Genomic DNA, 21131 nt, shown 5'->3' with positions numbered 1-21131 from the left:
TGACTAAATACAAATTTCTCTGTATTAATCTTCGTTGAATGTTTAAATTCACGGTTAGCTGTGACCCATGAAACTCACAAAAATTGGTAAACCACGAATAAAAATGAATCCACAGTATTATAACCAGTGAAACAGGATAGAAATTAGCTTTTTCAAAAGAGTCTTTTTATATAATATACCAGATGTCTTACAAAACATGTAAATTAAAACCTGCAATTAAAACATTCCTCATGATTAGAACCAAGTAAAGTACAAAAAGGTAAAAAGGTCATGTAAAGTTGTGTTTCATCAGTACTGTTACAAAATTGATTGTGGTGAGGATAGGAGGCACTCAAACTTTTTTTATAGTAGGTAGTTTGCATTTTCCTTAGAATTTTGCAAGAATTATATGTAGTAAATTGAAAATGTTATTCTTTGGGTGGTTGGTGTCTAAAAAAGTACTTCTCATGCCCTTCCATTTAATTCTGGAACAGCCCCGACAGTAAAATGTAAATATTTGTGTAAATTAAATTTTAATTACAGTCTGTGACAACAAAGGATGATGGGAAACAACACAAGATAGAGGTCAGCTTTGTATCTTATGGTATATCTCATGGTAAAGAGAAGAGTGGAGCTTATCTGTTCTTACCTGATGGTCCAGCAAAGGTAAGAAAAAAGATTGGGGAACGGGATGGGAGGGGGTAAGCAATAGTCAGATTTGTATCGTATGGTATATCTCATGGTAAGGAGAAGAGTGGAGCTTTCCTGTTCTTACTTGATGGTCCAGCAAAGGTAAGAAAAAAGATTGGGGGAGGGGATTTGTCAAAAGCATGAATTCAAGAATCAAAGAAAATTCAATATAAAAAAATCTTTACCCACAAATATAAATGAATCCATGTGGTAAACAAAATAGTGAATCTGACATAGTCTAGTCTAATGATTCTCAAATGAAGTTGTAATTAACAACCATACAGTCCATAAGTAAGTAGCCATTTGAAGGTCAGTACATTACATTTAACAGTGAAAAGGGACTGAAATCATACACCAAACTGTAAATTACCCTTAGGCTAAACATATTGTGACTGATTTCACAAGAGGAACTTGACAGTTAGATATTAACACCAAATCATGAATAGACAAAAATACCATAAAAGGACACTGTCAAGCATTGAGATTCTGTTCTGACACATGAAGTTGTAGCAAGGTACTAAACATATACATGCACATTTTAAAAAGTTGAATCAATTTTTGTGATATGTAAGCTTAGTTATATATATTATAGTGAATATATTTATTGGTACCTATCTTTCACTCATTGAAAGCCTATAGATAATATTATACTTATTTGGCTATAAATTTCTGAAAAAAGAAGGAAAAGGAAGGAATGAACACATAAAATGAAAAAGCATGATTCTTTAATAGTCTTTATTTCATTTTTTTTTGGCAGACTATCAACTATGTGTCACCGACCATAAGAATAACAAGAGGCCCCATTGTGTCAGAGGTTGTAGTGTACCACCAGTATACAGAACATCATGTTAGAATTCTCAGTTCTCCTGGTAAGTCTCTAGACCACATGACAAGTCACATGACAAGTCACATGTTAGAATTGTCAGTTCTCCTGGTAAGTCTCACGACCACATGACAAGTCACATGTTAGAATTCTCAGTTCTCCTGGTAAGTCTCAAGACCACATGACACGTCACATGTTAGAATTCTCAGTTCTCCTGGTAAGTCTCAAGACCACATGACAAGTCACGTGTTAGAATTCTCAGTTCTCCTGGTAGGTCTCACGACCACATGACAAGTCACATGTTAGAATTCTCACTTCTCCTGGTAAGTCTCATGACCACATGACAAGTCACATGTTAGAATTCTCACTTCTCCTGGTAAGTCTCACGACTACATGACAAGTCACATGTTAGAATTCTCACTTCTCCTGGTAAGTCTCACGACCACATGACAAGTCAAATGTTAGAATTCTCAGTTCTGGTAAGTCTCAAGACCACATGACAAGTCACATGTTAGAATCCTCAGTTCTCCTGGTAAGTCTCACGACCACATGACAAGTCACATGTTAGAATTCTCACTTCTCCTGGTAAGTCTCATGACCACATGACAAGTCTCATGTTAGAATTCTCACTTCTCCTGGTAAGTCTCATGACCACATGACAAGTCAAATGTTAGAATTCTCAGTTCTGGTAAGTCTCAAGACCACATGACAAGTCACATGTTAGAATCCTCAGTTCTCCTGGTAAGTCTCACGACCACATGACAAGTCACATGTTAGAATTCTCACTTCTCCTGGTAAGTCTCACGACTACATGACAAGTCACATGTTAGAATTCTCACTTCTCCTGGTAAGTCTCACGACCACATGACAAGTCAAATGTTAGAATTCTCAGTTCTGGTAAGTCTCAAGACCACATGACAAGTCACATGTTAGAATCCTCAGTTCTCCTGGTAAGTCTCACGACCACATGACAAGTCACATGTTAGAATTCTCACTTCTCCTGGTAAGTCTCACGACCACATGACAAGTCACATGTTAGAATTCTCACTTCTCCTGGTAAGTCCTGGTAGAATCATGGCATTGTGGCTGACAAGTGAAATACATGCAAATCCACTTGTTAACAAACGTTTAACCTCAGGTAGCACCTTCCTTAAATTAGTGATGGGATAGAAACATACTGGTTTAGTAATAACATTTTATATTGGAATTATAATTAGTAGTACATATGTATCAGACTGGTTTCAGATGACCAATTTCTAAGTTTAGGAAAACCTTGACCTTGAAATAATTCCAATATTGTAGCAGGCCAGATATTGTAACATATTATTCTTGTTATACCACAAGCAACAAAGTTGCGTAGGGTATAATGTTTTTGACCTGTCCGTCCATCAGTCCTGTTATTGTCATTGCAACTCCTCTGAAACTCCACAAAATTTCATGAAGCCTTGTAAATGATAATTAAATACCATGTAGATGTGCATATTGACAGGAAATTATGATTCAATATTTTTCTAGGAGTTATGCCCCCTTTGAACTAGAATTTTGCCTAAATGTACTACTGCAACACTTTGTCATCACAACTCCTCTGAAACCAAAGAACAGAATTCCATGAAACTTTATAGTTAATGTAGATGTGCATATCCACAAGAAATTTTTATCAATGATTTTTGTAGGAGTTATGGGTCTTTGAACTTAGTCTGAATCTAGTGAGATTGTGTTTGCCCAGTGACAATTTGGGGGCATGTGGTATGCGGGCATGCTTACAAAGGTTCTTTAATTTGTTAGGGCAATTTAAAAGGGTTAATGTTACACATCATTTTACACCATTAGTTGTTGTTATACCTCTGAAGTGGCTAGTTTATAGTGATGATGGAGTATGTTCATCAGTTAGTCTGTTCATCATTATGTCCTACTTTTTGTTTCCACAAGTGCTCATGAACCATTTGACAGAATTTCATGAACTTTTACAGAATCTAACTGACATGATTTACTTTCGCACCTGTTTCATTATTTTATCCGAAGAATTTTTTGGGGTGACTTTGGGATGACATGGACTTTGTCATATCTGCACACCATGTAAAAATAAGAAGATGTGGTATGACTGCCAATGAGACCACTCTCCATTCAAGATCAAATGACTAGAAGGTAGCAACTATAGGTAACTTTATGGCCTTCAACAATGAGAAAAACCCATAAGGCATAGTAACCTATAAAAGGCCCTGAAATGACAAATGAATAATCTTTAAAAAATAATTGCAAAATTATTTAAAAATTAGGATTTTTCACATTTGTATCTGCAACTTCTATACCCCTTATTACAATTATTGAAATTTTCTCACAATCCTAACCTGGTAGATTTCTATTTATTGGTACAGGTGGTAGTGCTAAAGATATATATAACCTGGTAGACATTTCTATTTATAGGTACAGATGGCAGTGCTATAGATATATATAACCTGGTAGATTTCTATTTATAGGTACAGATGGTAGTGCTAAAGATATATATAACCTGGTAGACATTTCTATTTATAGGTACAGATGGCAGTGCTATAGATATATATAACCTGGTAGACATTTCTATTTATAGGTACAGATGGTAGTGCTAAAGATATATATAACCTGGTAGACATTTCTATTTATAGGTACAGGTGGTAGTGCTAAAGATATATATAACCTGGTAGCCATTTCTATTTATAGGTACAGATGGTAGTGCTATAGATATATATAACCTGGTAGATTTTTATTTATAGGTACAGATGGCAGTGCTATAGATATATATAACCTGGTAGACATCAGTAGTACTGGTGGTAACATTGAGACAGCCATGAGGATTAACACTGACATAGAGAACACAGACAGAGAATTCTTTGTTGACCTTAATGGTTTCCAGGTAATTATTTGACAAGGTTATAAAATGTTTATATTTCACTACAAAGTATACAGTGTAACTGGAATAACATTATGTTGTTGGGACACTGCAGGCAACATACATATTTTTTTGCAAATAACAGAGACTTAAATGAGCTCGACAAATGTTCAACAAGTATTTTGTTACATTTTTGTCTGCAACTATTAAACAAATTAAACAAAATGACTTCATAATTAGGTCAGCAGATTTATAGTGATGAGTTGTAATTCTTGAGTGTTTTGCGGATCTGTCAGACACCTACTTCCTGTTTATGAATACTCAATGTGTTGAATAAATATTTTATTCACACCTTTCTCTGGAACAGCTGAACAAAATAACTCGATATTTAGGTCTGCAGCTTAAAGGTAATAAGTTGTAATGTGTAAGCTCCCTTTTTAATGTCAGACACCTATTTTTTGTTTTCTGATACTTTGAATTATGAGTTAAAATTGAGAATGGAAATGGGGAATGTGTCAAAGAGACAACAACCTGACCAAAGAGCAGAATAGACACATGTCTGTTGGTAAAGATCATTGGTAAATATAAATCAACATACAGACATCTTATACGTTCAGGTATTTCACATCCAATATTTTATGGTAATATTCTTTACAAAGCACAAAAATGTCTGCATTCACCTCAAAAGCTAACCAAACCTTTAAACAGACTTATTCGGAAAGGATATAGTTACGATACTGTTGTCAAGACATTAAGGATTGCACATTTTGGTATTAATATTGATTACTTATAGGGTCTTTGCATTGGAAATAAACACATTTATTCTAAAACCAGTTGTTGGCATGATACTGGTTATGTTCTTCTCATATATTTTATGATGGTATGATACTAAACCCCTAATGGGAGGGATTGTACTTGATTTTCATATGATGAAGACATAATCTTTCATTCACTCACTGTGTTGAAGACCCATTGGTGGACTTCAGCTGTTGTCTGCTCTTTGGTCGGGTTTTTGTCTCTTTGACATATTCCCCATTTCCATTCTCAATTTTACTGTATGTTGCCCAATAGATGTCTGTTGGTAAAGACTGTATGTTGCCCAATAGATGTCTTTTGGTAATGACTGTATGTTGCCCAATAGATGTCTTTTGGTAAAGACTGTATGTTGCCCAATAGATGTCTTTTGGTAAAGACTGTATGTTGCCCAATAGATGTCTGTTGGTAAAGACTGTATGTTGCCCAATAGATGTCTGTTGGTAAAGACTGTATGTTGCCCAATAGATGTCTGTTGGTAAAGACTGTATGTTGCCCAATAGATGTCTTTTGGTAAAGACTGTATGTTGCCCAATAGATGTCTTTTGGTAAAGACTGTATGTTGCCCAATAGATGTCTGTTGGTAAAGACTGTATGTTGCCCAATAGATGTCTGTTGGTAAAGACTGTATGTTGCCCAATAGATGTCTGTTGGTAAAGACTGTATGTTGCCCAATAGATGTCTTTTTGTAAAGACGATATGTTGCCCAATAGATGTCTGTTGGTAAAGACTGTATGTTGCCCAATAGATGTCTGTTGGGTAAAGACTGTATGTTGCCCAATAGATGTCTGTTGGTAAAGACTGTATGTTGCCCAATAGATGTCTTTTGGTACAGACTGTATGTTGCCCAATAGATCTCTGTTGGTACAGACTGTATGTTGCCCAATAGATGTCTGTTGGTAAAGACTGTATGTTGCCCAATAGATATCTGTTGGTAAAGACTGTATGTTGCCCAATAGATGTCTTTTTGTTTATAAAGTGGGTTGTTTGGTTGCTTTCTCATTAAAGTATACCCTTCATATCCTTTTATTAGCTCACCTGGGCCAGGTGAGCTTTTCTCATCACTTGGCGTCCGTCGTCCGTCGTCTGTTAACTTTTACAAAAATCTCCTACTCTGAAACTACTGGGCCAAATTTAACCAAACTTGGCTACAATCATCATTAAGGTATCTAGTTTAAGAAATGTGTCCGATGATCCTGCCGGCCAACCAAGATGGCCGACATGGCTAAAAATAGAACATAGGGGTTAAATGCAGTTTTTGGCTTATATCTCTGAAACTAAAGCATTTAGAGCAAATACAACACAGGGTAAAAATGTTCATCAGGTTTAGATCTATCTACCCTGAAATTTTCAGACAAATCAGACAACCCGTTGTTGGGTTGCTGCCCCTGAATTAGTAATTTTAAGGAAATTTTGCAGTGTTTGGTTATTATCTTGAATATTATTATAAATATAGATAAACTGTAAACAGCAATAATGTTCAGAAAGTAAGATCTACAAATAAGTCAAACATGACCAAAATTGTCAATTGACCCCTTAAGGAGATATTGCCCTTTATAGTCAATTTTTCGTAAATTTTTGTAATCTTTTACAAAATTCTTCTCCTCTGAAACTACTTTGCCAAATTTAATCACACTTGGCAACAATCATCATTGGGGTATCAACTTTAAAAAATATGTCTGATGATCCCGCCAGCCAACCAAGATGGCCAACATGGCTAAAAATAGAACATAGGGGTAAAATGCAAGTTTTGTCTATTATTTTGAAAACCATTATAAAGAGAGAAAATCTGACATGAACAAAAATGTTCGGGATGTTGAGCTCTACCAATTGTCCATTCATGTCAAAACTGTCAGAAGACTTCTTATTGGATTTTTTGCCCTTAAATGACAAATTTTACCATTTTTTTTCATTTTTGCCTTCTATCTTGAAAACTATAATAGATACAGAGAAACTTTAAAATGATCAGAGTTATTGCCCTTTGATGATGATTTTGACCAATTTTTTGCGTTTTTTGCCTTATATCTTAAAACTATAATAGACTGATAGAAACTTAGCTAGGCAAAAATAATCAGCAAAACAAAATCGACAATATGGAGGAAATGGTCAGACAACTCCTTATTGGAGTTATTGCCCTTTAAAGACGATTTTCACCTTTTTTTTGTGTGTTTTGTCATATATGATAGAAAATTATAATAGATAAAGATTCACTTTAAATCACAGAAATGATCAGCAAGTCAAGATCTACTAACAAGTCAAATTTTGCTGATATAATTAAGTAGACTGTGACTCTTTATAGGAGTGATTGCCCTAAATGAGGATTTTTTTTAATCCTCTTTTGTTTTTTGAGCAAAATCTAAAGAAGATAGAGAGAAACTAAACAGGTTAAATGATCAGCAATACAAGATCAACAAAACAGATTTTTGTCATGAATTCTATTCTTGTCTACAATGTTGGAGAGTGTCCTTTGTTGAATATGCACGTAGACCAAGGTGAGCAACACAGGCTTTTTAGGGCCTCTAGTTTAAAGAAAAACTTGATGTGTTGAAAAATTTATTTCAAATATATCTTCAATCATTCAATTTCAGATGATAAAGCACAAGACATTAGACAAAATTCCACTCCAGGCCAACTTTTACCCAATGCCATCCATAGCTTTTATTGAAGATGATAGTTATAGATTTAATGTTTTGTCTGGTCAGTCACTAGGCATGGCTAGCTTAGATGTTGGTAAGTACCGTAATGATTAAGTGTTAGTGTTAAATCCACTTTCACCACTGTTGTTGCAGCAAGTTTTATTGGTAGAGGAAGCCAGAGTGCCTTGAGAGAACTACCACCATAGCAAGAAAAACTGGTAATCCTTGTCAATAAAGATCAGTCTGGAACGAACCTGCTAAGTGCAAGGTTCCAACTCACAACCTCAGTGTTGATAGGTTAGCCTAAGTGCCTGGAGAGATCCACAACCTTCTGCAGGACAATTGGCAGTCCTTGTCAATAAAGATCAGACTGGAACAAACCTGCTAAGTGTGAGGTTCCAACTCACAACCTCAGTGTTGATTTGATAGGTTAGCGATTGCTATAGATGAACTACTTAGGCCACCGTAGTCTCTTCCTGTTTGGTGAGATTTATAACTACTAAACATGTTATTGTTGTCCATGTTAAATAACCAATGGGGTATACTTTGCATGACAATTCATGCAAATTCTTATTTTTATAAATATTGGTAGCATTCAAAATTGCTTTATCTGTTTGATGTCATGGTGTCAAAATATAGGAACAAGTAATTGCAAATGTCATTGTTCTACTGTGGATTCATTGATTTTTTTGGGAACCAACTTTCGTGGATGGAGGAAAACTTTCAATTTCATGGATATTTGATTTTGTGGTTTTGCCAATATTGGCAAACAAGCCTATAGAAGAATTTTTATACATTGAACATTTGAATTCATGTTTACCAGTACAAAAGAATTCCACAGAAGTTTGTATCCGACGAATAAAAACCAATCGAAGTATATGACTGAAAGGAGCCAGCATCCCAGCAATAGATTTAATCTCAAACTAAAGTTTTAAGTAAAGTCAAACCTGATTAAGAGACCACCTGTATTAAGCAAAACCCTGTGTTATAAGACCATTAATTATTAGGTCCCTCTATAATGCATTTCATATAGATTGAACCTGTATTAATAGACTTTTGTTGTCTCCCTTAGTTTTCCCCAGGTTTCACTGTATTAATATATTATAATGCTTACAGGTCAGATAGAGATAATGATGGACCGACGTTTGAACCAGGATGACAACCGAGGTCTGGGCCAGCCTGTTCATGATAATAAAAATACACCTAACAGGTTTGCTCTCTTGTTTGAAAAGAGGCTAAAGCCAAGGGTAGGTATTCACTGATGCTAGGAACATAGGCAGCTGTCCTGTTCTGTGTCTCACAATGCATTGGTTTTTGTCTCTACTTGACAGATTCCCAAAGGCGTGACTTATGCATGCTGTTTCAGACAAAGGTTGTGTTAACAATTTTACAAAGTTTGTGATTAGGTCAGTTAAACAGGAGCCACAAGTCATAGGTCAAGGATATTTGGAATGAAGTTGTATTAGCATAAATAAATAAGCACATCTCATTTCCATGGAGATTATTTGACCTCAGCTCTCAAATTGTGGCCTATTGACTTTGTAACTGTTGCAAAGATTTAGTTTACAGATTAGGTCAGTTTAAAAGGAACCATTTATAATAAGTCGATAGTATTTGGTATGAAGTTGTATTGGCATTAACTTTTTCTATGTTTTTAATTTGGCCTGGCACCTTCAGGCATGGTTCATTTACTTTGAATGTTCTGCATGCATAGCTTACATGGCTAAAATGTTCAAGTGTTCCCATTTAATTACATTACACTATCAAAACAAGATAAAAGGCAAGACATACCTCTGTGTCAACAGATTATGATTCATATAAATAGTTACAAAAACTAAAGATAAGAGCCAATAAATGTTTGTTCTTTATTTGAAAATCACTTATCAAAAGAAATGGGTCACAAGGTAGATGTAGTTTTTCAATCTTTAAAACTATCTTGAGTAAGAATGATTTTTTTGTTTTTGATAGTATGGGATACTTTTGTTATTTATAAGAATATTCAATTATTATACCCCAACTCTTCATCATTTGTCCATCCATCTGTATATTTAACAAATATTTTCATCACACTTTTCTCAGGAACTATTAAACAGAAGGAAATCACATTTGGTCAGTAGCTTGATAGTAATGAGGTGTAACATGTCAGTTACCAACATCCTGTTTTCCAATACTTCAATTTTTTCAATATGTTCAAAGGACTTGAAACAATGTGTCACACTTTTCTCAGGAACTGCTAAACAGAATTACTTTATTTGGTCGCAGCTCAACAGTGATTTGTTGATAAGTGTTTAGATCTGTGAGAAACCTATTTTCTGGTTTATTTTAGTTTGAATTACGAGTTGGGGTATGTTTAACACGACAACACATGCATTCTTGTTCAGATAAAAATGATGTACATTGTGAATTACAGAAGAGAGGTGGAAGATACCAAAGAGATAATCAAATTCAGTATAAAAATAAATTGTTAACAGAGTAAAGTAAAAACAGAACTCATCAAAGACACCAGGCTTATAATATTGTACACGTTTCATCTACAAAAGACTCATGCGTCATCAGTAACGCTCACATCAAAGACACCAGGCTTATAATATTGTACACGTTTCATCTACAAAAGACTAGTGCGTCATCAGTGACATTCATATCAAAGACACCAGGCTTACAATATTGTACACGTTTCATCTACAAAAGACTAGTGCGTCATCAGTGACATTCATATCAAAGACACCAGGCTTCTAATTTTGTACACGTTTCATCTACAAAAGACTATTGCATCATCAGTGATGCTCATATCAAAGACACCAGGCTTTTAATTTTGTACACGTTTCATCTACATAAGACTAATGCATCATCAGTGACGCTCATATCAAAGACACCAGGCTTATAATTTTGTACACGTTTCATCTACAAAAGACTAGTGCGTCATCAGTGACGCTCATATCAAAGACACCAGGCTTTATATAATTTTGTACATGTTTAATCTACAAAAGACTAGTGCGTCATCAGTGACGCTCATATCAAAGACATCATGCTTATAATTTTGTACACGTTTCATCTACAAAAGACTAATGTGTCTTCAGTGACTCTCATATCAAAGATACGAGACTTATAATTTTGTACACGTTTCATCTACAAAAGACTAATGCATCATCAGTGACGCTCATATCAAAGACACCAGGCTTATAATTTTGTACACATTTCATCTACAAAAGACTAATGCGTCACTAGTGGCGCTCATATCAAAGACACCAGGCTTATAATTTTGTACACATTTCATCTACAAAAGACTAATGCGTCACTAGTGGCGCTCATATCAAAGACACCAGGCTTATAATTTTGTACATGTTTCATCTACAAAAGACTAACGCGTCATCAGTGATGCTCATATCATAAAAGTTAAGGATGTTGGCTACCCTGTTTCAAAATAACAAGCTTTTTAAAAGACTGTTATAAATTGATAGTATATAAATAAAGGAACTAAAAAAGCAGATAAAAATTAAGGGTCTATGTGCTTGTTTTTGAGATATAAGCCATTGAAAATTTGGCGGGAAATGATTCTCTCTAGATTTTTGATACATTTAACATTAGCACCTTTTTTCTTTCAAAAACTATGAAGAAATATCAAGGATTTAATAAAATTTTCAAAAATGGCTTTTTAAACTATATGTAAAAAGATTATGAAAAGAAAAGTAGGGGTTAGTGGGCAGAATTTTTAATGTCACTACCATGGATAAAACTAGAGGATTCCGAATATCTGACAAGAAGTAAAAAAAAAACAAGAGTAGCAACCATCCTTAAATGGCATATTAAAGTACAAAGTTGAAGAGCATTGAGGACCGAAAATTAATTATCTTTGAATATATTTATTTTATCTTTTCAGGCAAGAGAAAAAATAACCGGATTTCCATCTCTTCAAGCTCACCTAACCTCATTACAGCTCATCCAACCAATCTTTGTCATTCCTAAAAATAGTGAGTCTGACAGCATTCCACTTTTACCGAACTTTAATCCAATGCAGAAAACCTTGCCGTGTGAAATTCATCTATTGAACTTGAGATCACTACGTTATAGTGAAGATGACACAAGTCATGGATTTAAACCAAGAAAAGATGTCGCAATGTTACTTCATCATTTAGGATTCGATTGTAATTTCCCAAATCGAGGGTTAAAATGTGACAGTTCTGATGGAAAGGTAAGATTTATTTGAGTTTTTGTCTTTTTTTTTTTTTTAAGGGGAGTTGCTGGTTTGTTTGATTTTATTTACAAAATAACTTTATAGGACAAAGTAGAATTGAATTAGCATTTCTTTAAATGTTTCCGATTAGAAATCACTTTTTTTAGAGGATGGCAGGCATTGCACAACCTAATTAATGATGAATCAAGTTGAATTGAAGATGAAAAATTATATGTGATTTTAATAAAATATTGTGACCACTGAACTCTGAAATACTTATATTTTGAATTTTGTGTGAAAGAGGAATCCACTTTCTAAAAATTGTATGCTCCTTCCCCTTAGCTGAGAGGGCAATAAGGTTTACACTAAGTCTTGTCAGTCCCGAAATTAGTTTCCGTTTTCTAACTTAGGTTTGCCTCAACCAAATGTAATGAAATTTTAACACAATGCTCATTACCACCAAACACAGATCAAGTTTGAATGATAATGGCATCACTTTCACTGCTCTCAAGTTATATCCCTGTATAAAAAGAAAAATTGCTGAATTTGTATCTTCCATACTTAAACTTAAGTTTGCCTCAATCAAATGTAATGAAACTTGTATAACTAGATAGACATCAACAAACAACCAAAACCACTAATCTACAGACACCCTATCCCTTCAGCTAATGAAATAATTACTTTATTATCTTGTTTTCTCTTTCAGATATCATTCCTTCGCTTATTTAGAGAGTTAACATTTAAAAACACCAAAGAAACATCTTTATCGCTGAATTATGATCAAAGAGGCATTAAGAGTGGAGAAACAATGTCTCTCAAACCTATGGAAATAAACGCATATCGAACAGAATTACAGTGGATGGCCCCAACATATTGATTGATCTGTTTATTTTATTGTACAAATTAATGCATTTTAAATATAATTTAGATAATTTCAGTTACTGTAAATTCAGAAATTTTAGCATGTAATTATAATGGTGATTTTTGAATAGCTGAAAAAATGTGCGATTAATTCTTGTGATGTCAGGAAATAATATATACAAATAATGCTTTCACAATTTGAGTTTTTATTTTAGCAAAACCTGTTATCATGGTTATGTTGCAATTTTCCTTGATAAGATAAAAATAGCAAAAATTTCTGAATTTACAGTATCTTGTGCTGCACAGTTTATACATTTAGGATAACAAGAGGTGGCGCTGATAAAAAATGTGTACCGTTGATAGAAGCAATTAGACATTTGTCTTTCATTTTCTCAATAACCCATGTACTAAATTTTTGAATGCTCTTCTTGGTTCTAAATTATTCTTAGAAAAGAAACTCATTAGGACTGATGATTGTAAAAAAACAAACAGTAGGACTATGTAGTGAACAGTACACAAGCCCCATGTGCTAACTATTGTATAAAATAGCCTCTAGACCTAAAGATGGTAGATATATTACAACTTGTGTAAGCCATATTAAAAGTGTCACCTTTTTCACAGAAATTACTTGCTTGGTAAAAATCAGACCTTGGATATTACACTGCTGATGAGAACTCTTTTCTGAGGAGAAACATTCAAAAAATTTGTATTGAAAAAAAATTTTTTTTAATTTTTTTTATTGAATTATATTTTGTTGGGGAACACTTATTTATAATTTCATATGTGTTGACAAGGTTTTATTTGTGTCTGTCTCACTAGCTAGCCTTATGTCTCATAACACGGTAGTAGCTTTAGTAATTCAAAATAAGAAGTGATATACAAAAACATGTTTATATCAACATAGCCAGAAAAACTTTGGTCTGAACACTTCGTAATTTTTGTAATTACTTTAAAACATCTAATGTTAGCCAGTATTAAAAAACAATCTGCCCAGATATTAATTAGCAGTTTTGTGATAAATTTCTATCAGATATTTGATCAGACACCTTTAAAGTGTCTGACAAAACTAAAATTTAGCCAGAAAAATGTCAATCAAATTTGGAGACCTCAGTTTGTTAGAAATTTCTTGAATCAGTTTACTAATTAGTTTTAATTAATATATTGATGTGACTCTAACATGGTATAATCAGACTTGGGACCTTAAGTTGTTGGCAGAAGACCTTGTAACCTAATGTCTCATTTAAAGAGACCTGGGATCTTTTACACAGGTTTATTGTAAAACATAGACCTGTCAAATGTCATTGAAAGTGACCTGGTGACCTATGGCAATTTATAAACGGGGTGACCAATGGGGTTTGACTCTACTAGAGCCCCATTGATTATGTATTGAAACAATTGGCTAAAAACTAGCAGCACAAAATCTAGAAAAAGTATATCATTGATCATCTGTAGAAATTGCTGTTTTAATATTGATGACAGGTGCAATATTTATTTTGTTCTTTCACTTATGCTCAACATAGATTTCATAAACTTGTTAATATGATAAAAAAGGGATCATTTGTATTGATTGCATGTATATAGTCAATTTTTCTTTAAAAGAATGACATGTTTTTCATGTAAAACTTAAAGATAATAGAAAGCAATATAACCAGAGTCTTTATTATACATATTTTTGTTCTGACATTGACGAGTAAGTATGGTTTTTAAATGGATGTAGGAGGGCATTGAGGGACTTACCACCCCCACCCCTCAAATACCAACATATTATGACCCATGCCCAATGATTAAACTTCTCTCCCCAACCCCCAAACTTTCATTTGGAATAAGCCAAATCAAGTTTATTGATGTACATATTTGTAGGTAATTGGTTTTGACCCCTGAAGTGACCTTTCACTCTAATGTGAAGAACCAGTAGAATTTTACCATTCCATATAATGTGATACTAATAAAAATGCAGCTGATATTTAATGTTATATAAATTTGTTTTACGGTCATTTAAAATTAATTCCTCAGTTATTTATTATTTTTTTTACTTTGGATGGATGGGCATTTTCAAGTGTAAGAATGTAAGATAAGATAAACATTAGTCATTAAAAGGGAAAAAAACTGTGGCTGGTACTTTAATACTTGAATTAGAATTTTGGAATTAATTTTATCATGCCGGTATTTATACTGTATGCATATGACTGTATGAGTGTGTTCAATATAGCAAGGAAATGAAAAGGTTGTGGTTGGAGGTAGATTATTATTTATAAAGTTTATATATAAATTTGTTTTGTTTTTTCTGCCCAGTGCATTTGAATGAAAATGTTAAACTGGTTGATTATATTTAATTTACTTTATTTTCGTATTTTTTGTACAGAAATGATGTCTTGTTACTCATTAGCTAGTTTCCTTGGTTATTCTAATGATTTTTTTTTTTTTTTTTTTTGTTTTGTTTTGTTGTGTTTGTTTTGTATAGTCTTTCATGTTTTTTTGTTAAATTGCTGAATTTTTTTTGGGGGGAGGGGGAGGGTTCTATCGAAAATGGGTATTAGATATGAAAAATTCCATCAAGATGGACATTCTTTACTATATATTAAAAATCATAACCTTTGCGAGAAAAAATAGTTAGCAAGTGTTCAAAAGAATTCAAATATGAAAATTAAGTTGATCAAATATTAAAATATTAATTGAAACTTGTAGATGGATATACACACCCAAAAGAAACCATAATTGTACATTGGATAACAAAAATTGCATTGGTGATGAATTTCATTATCTTTATGTGTGTAATATTGTAGATTTAGGTCACAATTTATACCAAACCTAATCAAAATGTAAAAATTATTGTCTTTATGTAATGAACCAGTATTGAAAAATTATTATGCTGTATTTTATATCTTTTCAAAAATTCTTTTGACAATTTTGTATATCTACTATTTGTAACCATCTTAATGTTTAACGTTATATGATGTATTTGCTCAGTCTAGTAGCACACATGGTGTGACTGAATGTACAATATAATCTTTGAATCTTTGAATTCATATTTCATTACTGTGTATGAATGATTATGCAAACATTATTTTAAAATTCTTTCCTTTTACTTATAAAACTTGGTATTGATTTTTACCTTAACATGTGTAATGTTTAAGATTTGCTGTTTTAATGCAAAGACTGACCTACCTTGTACAAATCCAGAATTTTTTTTTACATGCAAGCTATTTAACAAATAATAACTGTAGATTCATTTATTTTTGTGGATATAAATTTTCGGGAATTAAGGAAAAATTATATTTTCATATTTTTGCCAAAGTCTGCACATAAGCCTATAAAAAGTTAGCAGTTTGTTAAACATATTAATTTGAGGTTGACCTTTACCCACGAAATACACGAGAAATTGGTATCCCACGAATAATAATACATCCCCAGTAGTCCATGAAATTTACATAGATATAAGAAGATGTGGTATGAGTGCTGAGACAACTCTCCATCCAAGTCAAAATTTATAAAAGGAAACCATTATAGGTTAAAGTACGGTCTTCAACACGGAGCCTTGGCTCACACCAAACAGCAAGCTATAAAGGGCCCCAAAAATTACTAGTGTAAAACCATTCAAACGGGAAAACCAACGGTCTAATCTATTTAAAAAATGAGAAACGAGAAACACTTATGAACCACATCAACAAACGACAACCACTGAACATCAGATTCCTGACTTAGGACAGGTGCAAACAATATGCCCATAAATATAATTCATTGGCTTTCAGTTCTACTACATGTACCTCAGTAATTTTTATTTTAACAAGCAACAATTTGTTATTGCGCATGATTAGCACAAAAGGGAAATTAATTACAGTTATTGTTTCAGAAACAAAAGTGAATTGGGTTTTGGTTTAAACAATATTTTATTCGATAAGTCAAATCATGATATATAATATAATACAGTATAAACATTGGGTTTTGAAACATTGGATACTACAAGAATTTAAATATGTTTTGTATATCTCAGAAAGTTACATATCAAGATTATGAATTATCTTTTTTTATTAAATTGTTAAAATTTTTAACATATTGTAAAATTTAATCATTTGCAAGAGTTAAAAATAGGCTAAGTTTTGTATAGAATATTTTCAAAGATACTTTTTGAACACAATGGCAATAAATTATATTTTTTCTCTGTATGTAAATATTGATAGTAAACTCAATATTTGATTGGTTGAGAGTATCCCACATGACATTGAAAAAACTTTACATTCCACTTTAAGTATTATATTCACCATTAAACATCACGACTACCTCCTGCGATATTATGGATGAGAAGTCACATTTTCCAATCTGACAGGCAATTTTTTGGGTGAGCAAATCTTCATATCTCCTTTCACAATGGAAATAAATGTATATAACTATACTGAGCAAAAAAAGTTAAGCAACAAACATTTGGAATGTTAAAAAACATTTTAAAAATAAACTATTCTTCTTAACATAACACTGAATAAATTATTAAAACAAAGAAAATAAACCATAAGTTGAAATTCTTACTCCACAAAAACTTAATTATAAAGATTTGAACTTTAACTAAAAAATTTGTTGCTAAACTTTTTGTACTCAGTATATTATGACTAAATTGTGTAGTGTTTGCTTTGTAACTGTGAGTGTATATATAAACATACATGTATGTATGATTGAGAAAATCCAATGAATAACTTTGATATTAGATGCTTGTTTTACATTTTGTTGTTGTAATATGACTGCTGTTTGTAGAGTTTTCATTTAACGTTTTCACATTTTTGTATGAATTATGGTATAATTAGTATTATTCATGTAATTCAGATTATGATTTTGCAATGAAAAAACTGCTGAGAATGAATTTAATTTAATGAATTTTTCAGTTTGATTGATTTACCTTTTATATAAACATTCAGGCTTTTGTAGGCAACACACACGTCTGGCCTACACAATTATAATCCTGGGATCTTCAAGGGAGATAACTCTGTAAAATTTAAATGTGTTTATAATAGTCTGTTCCATCTGCATTTTACGCATGATTTTTCCTGCGGTGAATATAATGTTTAAAAAAATAAGATTCTCTATGCTTTTAGTTATTGACAAAACAGAAATGTTATAGTCATATAATATGATTGAATTATAATGTTATAAATTTACTGTTAATAATTCTTTACAAGTTGAATCTTTTCAACTTAATAAATATGGAAAATCAGTCTTAATAGACGATGACAATTACAGCATATGATGAGAAATAATTCAACAGATCAACTGGGTTTTTTTTGTAGAATATTCTTCGTTAACTCCTCCCACTAAACTCTTTTGGTTATTTATTATTCGTATTTTTTACTTGACAAATTTTGGGTGATAATTGAAACTTGAACTTTTATACATGTACAATATTTAAGTGTTTGATGTATCATAGATGTAGATGTAAGATGTATAAATTTGATGTGATATTTGTATTTATTTACTGTTAAAAGATTTATTCAAGATGGAGCATTTTAAAAATAAATATTGAATTATTTCAATATGCTTTCAATCTAGAGTAGAATTTGATGTATAGCTTAACATAATGTGATTGAACTGACGACTATAGCAGAAGCATCTGTTCATTACCAATGCAACAATTGTCTTATAACCTTAAATAGAAATGTCAGAAGGTACTTATTGAAATGAATGAAATTATAAGTTTAAATTTCGATCAGTTCAATTCAAGCACTCTGGCTTCCTCCACCAATAAAAACTGGCTGCCACGATATATAGCCAATAATGCTGAAAGTAGCTTTCAAAACACCAACAATCAATTATTTCGATAAAATTTTCATAACAACCACATTTTCTCATATGTTTTGTTTTAAGCAACACTTGATATGGGAGTTTCAAATATTTTGATGAGAAAAATAAAAGAGCAAAAAAATTTACCTTACAAAATTTTAAGATAGGAAATATAAATTCTGTAGGATGTAAAGAGAAATATTTGTAAAGGGAGATAACTTTGTTAATGTGAATTATCTCCCCCTAGAATGCAGGTGATTATAGATAAAATATATATAAACTCATAACAGAATAAAAATTTGTAGCTGTGAAATTGACCCAAGTTCCATCTCTGACCTTTTGACACTCCCTGAACGAACTTGATATTATTATGTAGTCAATTATATAAAAGGATAAATTTTATGTGCATGTAAGAACACTAGACTTGAAATACTTTTTTTTCAGCAGGTAATTTGTTTTTATTAAAAGATGTGGCTGATTGTGGCAAGAGTTTATGATTTCTGTACATAAAGTGTTATCATGTTAATGATGTATATTGAGTTATCTACATTGTTTATGAATAAACTACTTCTTTTATTTGTTTTGTGTGTGATCATTCTGTTTCACAGAGATATTTTGTAGACTTATTTTCCATGAAGCTTCATACTAGATTTGGGGCCTCAATGGCGGAGTGGTCTAATTATTTTATCAAAAGTATCACAAGTCAACACTGTGAGTTTTAAACACGCATGTGGCAGGTGCTTTTTCTACTCTTATCTTTATTGACTAGGATTTCCAGTTTCCTTTCCAAATGACATGGTTTTCTAATGGCACTCTGGCCTCCTCCAACACTGAAAGCTGGCTGCCACAATATAGCCTCAGAGTGTTGAAAGTGGTGTTGGCAATCAATCAACAATCATACTAAATTCAATCAGTTCTATCTGGTTTTTGTGATAAATTGTTTGTTTTTTAGGCATAGAAATGTCCAATTGTCTGGTGATTTTAAATCTGTATTTGTAAAGGAGTTGTTTGTGTAGGGTTGATTTGATAGTTATTTCATTAACATTGTCAATATCAAATCACACCTACTGAATTCTTGATCAAGTCTATGGTTGTTGAATGTTTATTACCAAATCAACAATAATAAGCAAAAAAAAAGGTCAGTTGTTGAAATGAAGACTTCTTTAGAACAAAAGCTGTAGTTCTAGTAACTGTTATCTACAAAATTGTTGCACATCTATAATGTTTATAGATCTGTATGCTTTGCTGTCATTTAAAGAATCTGGTATTGATGATAGCTCTGTTAAATTTAGTCTCAAGACTCAACTTTTAGAGCTTGACATATTTTAATATGTGTTGTATAGACACTTGTTTACACTTCCCTAGCACCTGAGATCACCCCTAGATTTTGATGGGGTTTGTGTTGCTCAGTCCTTAGATTTCTTTGTTGTGTTTTGTGTACCATTTTTTGTCTGCTGGTCTTTTTCTTTATAGCCATGGGGTTGTCAGTTTATTTTCAACATGAGTTTGAATGTTCCTTTGGTATCTTTCGCCTCTCTTTTATATATGAAGAAAGACCATATGTTAACATCTAAATGCCCTTAGCTATTGGTTTTCTTTCTTGCATTGCTTGGTTGCTGTCCCATTTACTAGTACCCAGTGCCTGAAGGCCAGGTCAATGAAAAATCATTAATTATTCATTCAGAATTACCTCAGGATTTACCTATCTCAGTAACATTACGCTGCCAGCTGATTTGCTCTCTCATTCAGAGAGCTGGAGTCAAAGTCCTTGATTTGAAAGGCATTTTTATTGTATAAAGTGTTCAGGCCCTCATGGACCTCATGAATGAGGGGTCGATCACAGGGAGGGATAGAATTATTTGGGTAGGTACCCGGTATCCCAATTTAAGTCTTTGGTTGACTGTTCATGAGAATCCAGTGAATTATCTTCAAATCATTCAAAGAGAAAAAGGATTATTGATTGGGAAGGTCATTCCAATGTCATCATTGATGAAATGATTTGATGCTGATAACCACTGGACCCTAGAGAAAAATAAAATACTTAAATGACTTATTAGAAGACTATTGTAAGTACATGTATAAGGAGAGATGGTAATTGGAATTTTTTCACCTAAGAGTTTTAAGAAAATTTTGGATCAATATATGAGTACAAAAATAGAGAGTATCTGGTTGTTGGAAGAAGAAAGCAACCAAACAACTTCAATTTCCCTAAGGAGCTTCTATCTCTCTTCTGGTAAATTGTATTTAACTATATTATTGTCATATGTTCCTGTAAAATTTAAATAGTATTGTGCTTTGGCAGGTGAAAGGTCCATACTTAAAGAATTATCACACAGACTTAATTTTACCATAGATATAATAGCCATTATATCTATGATTTTACGTATGTACCGACATATTACATAGTCGATTTTGTAACTTTTGATCTCTTTCCTAGCAATTAAGAAAATGCACTTAGTTGACTTTAGGATTAAACAGAAATTATCATAAAAATTCAAATGAACTAAAGTGAACTACAGCAATTCAATT

The 21131-nt window shown here is 32.6% G+C and overlaps 1 protein-coding gene across 1 annotated transcript in view; it reads left to right on the top strand.

Annotated features, from left to right (window-relative positions):
- Positions 1-19183, top strand: part of LOC127722088 (alpha-mannosidase 2x-like) — a 47292-nt gene extending 28109 nt beyond the window's left edge. Inside the window, exons 17-23 of the mRNA XM_052228933.1 lie at positions 523-645; positions 1427-1538; positions 4243-4382; positions 7760-7901; positions 8924-9054; positions 11685-11996; positions 12685-19183. Coding sequence (XP_052084893.1) covers positions 523-645; positions 1427-1538; positions 4243-4382; positions 7760-7901; positions 8924-9054; positions 11685-11996; positions 12685-12855 — 1131 coding nt within the window. The 3' untranslated portion in view covers positions 12856-19183. The remainder of the gene's footprint in view (positions 1-522; positions 646-1426; positions 1539-4242; positions 4383-7759; positions 7902-8923; positions 9055-11684; positions 11997-12684) is intronic.
- Positions 19184-21131: the final 1948 nt, after the last annotated feature.

This window comes from Mytilus californianus, unplaced genomic scaffold, assembly GCF_021869535.1.
Source record: "Mytilus californianus isolate M0D057914Y unplaced genomic scaffold, xbMytCali1.0.p SCAF_12, whole genome shotgun sequence".
Taxonomy (NCBI): Eukaryota; Metazoa; Mollusca; class Bivalvia; order Mytilida; family Mytilidae; genus Mytilus; species Mytilus californianus.
The sequence above is the reverse complement of the archived record's forward strand: the minus strand, read 5'-3'. Positions and strand labels throughout refer to the sequence as shown.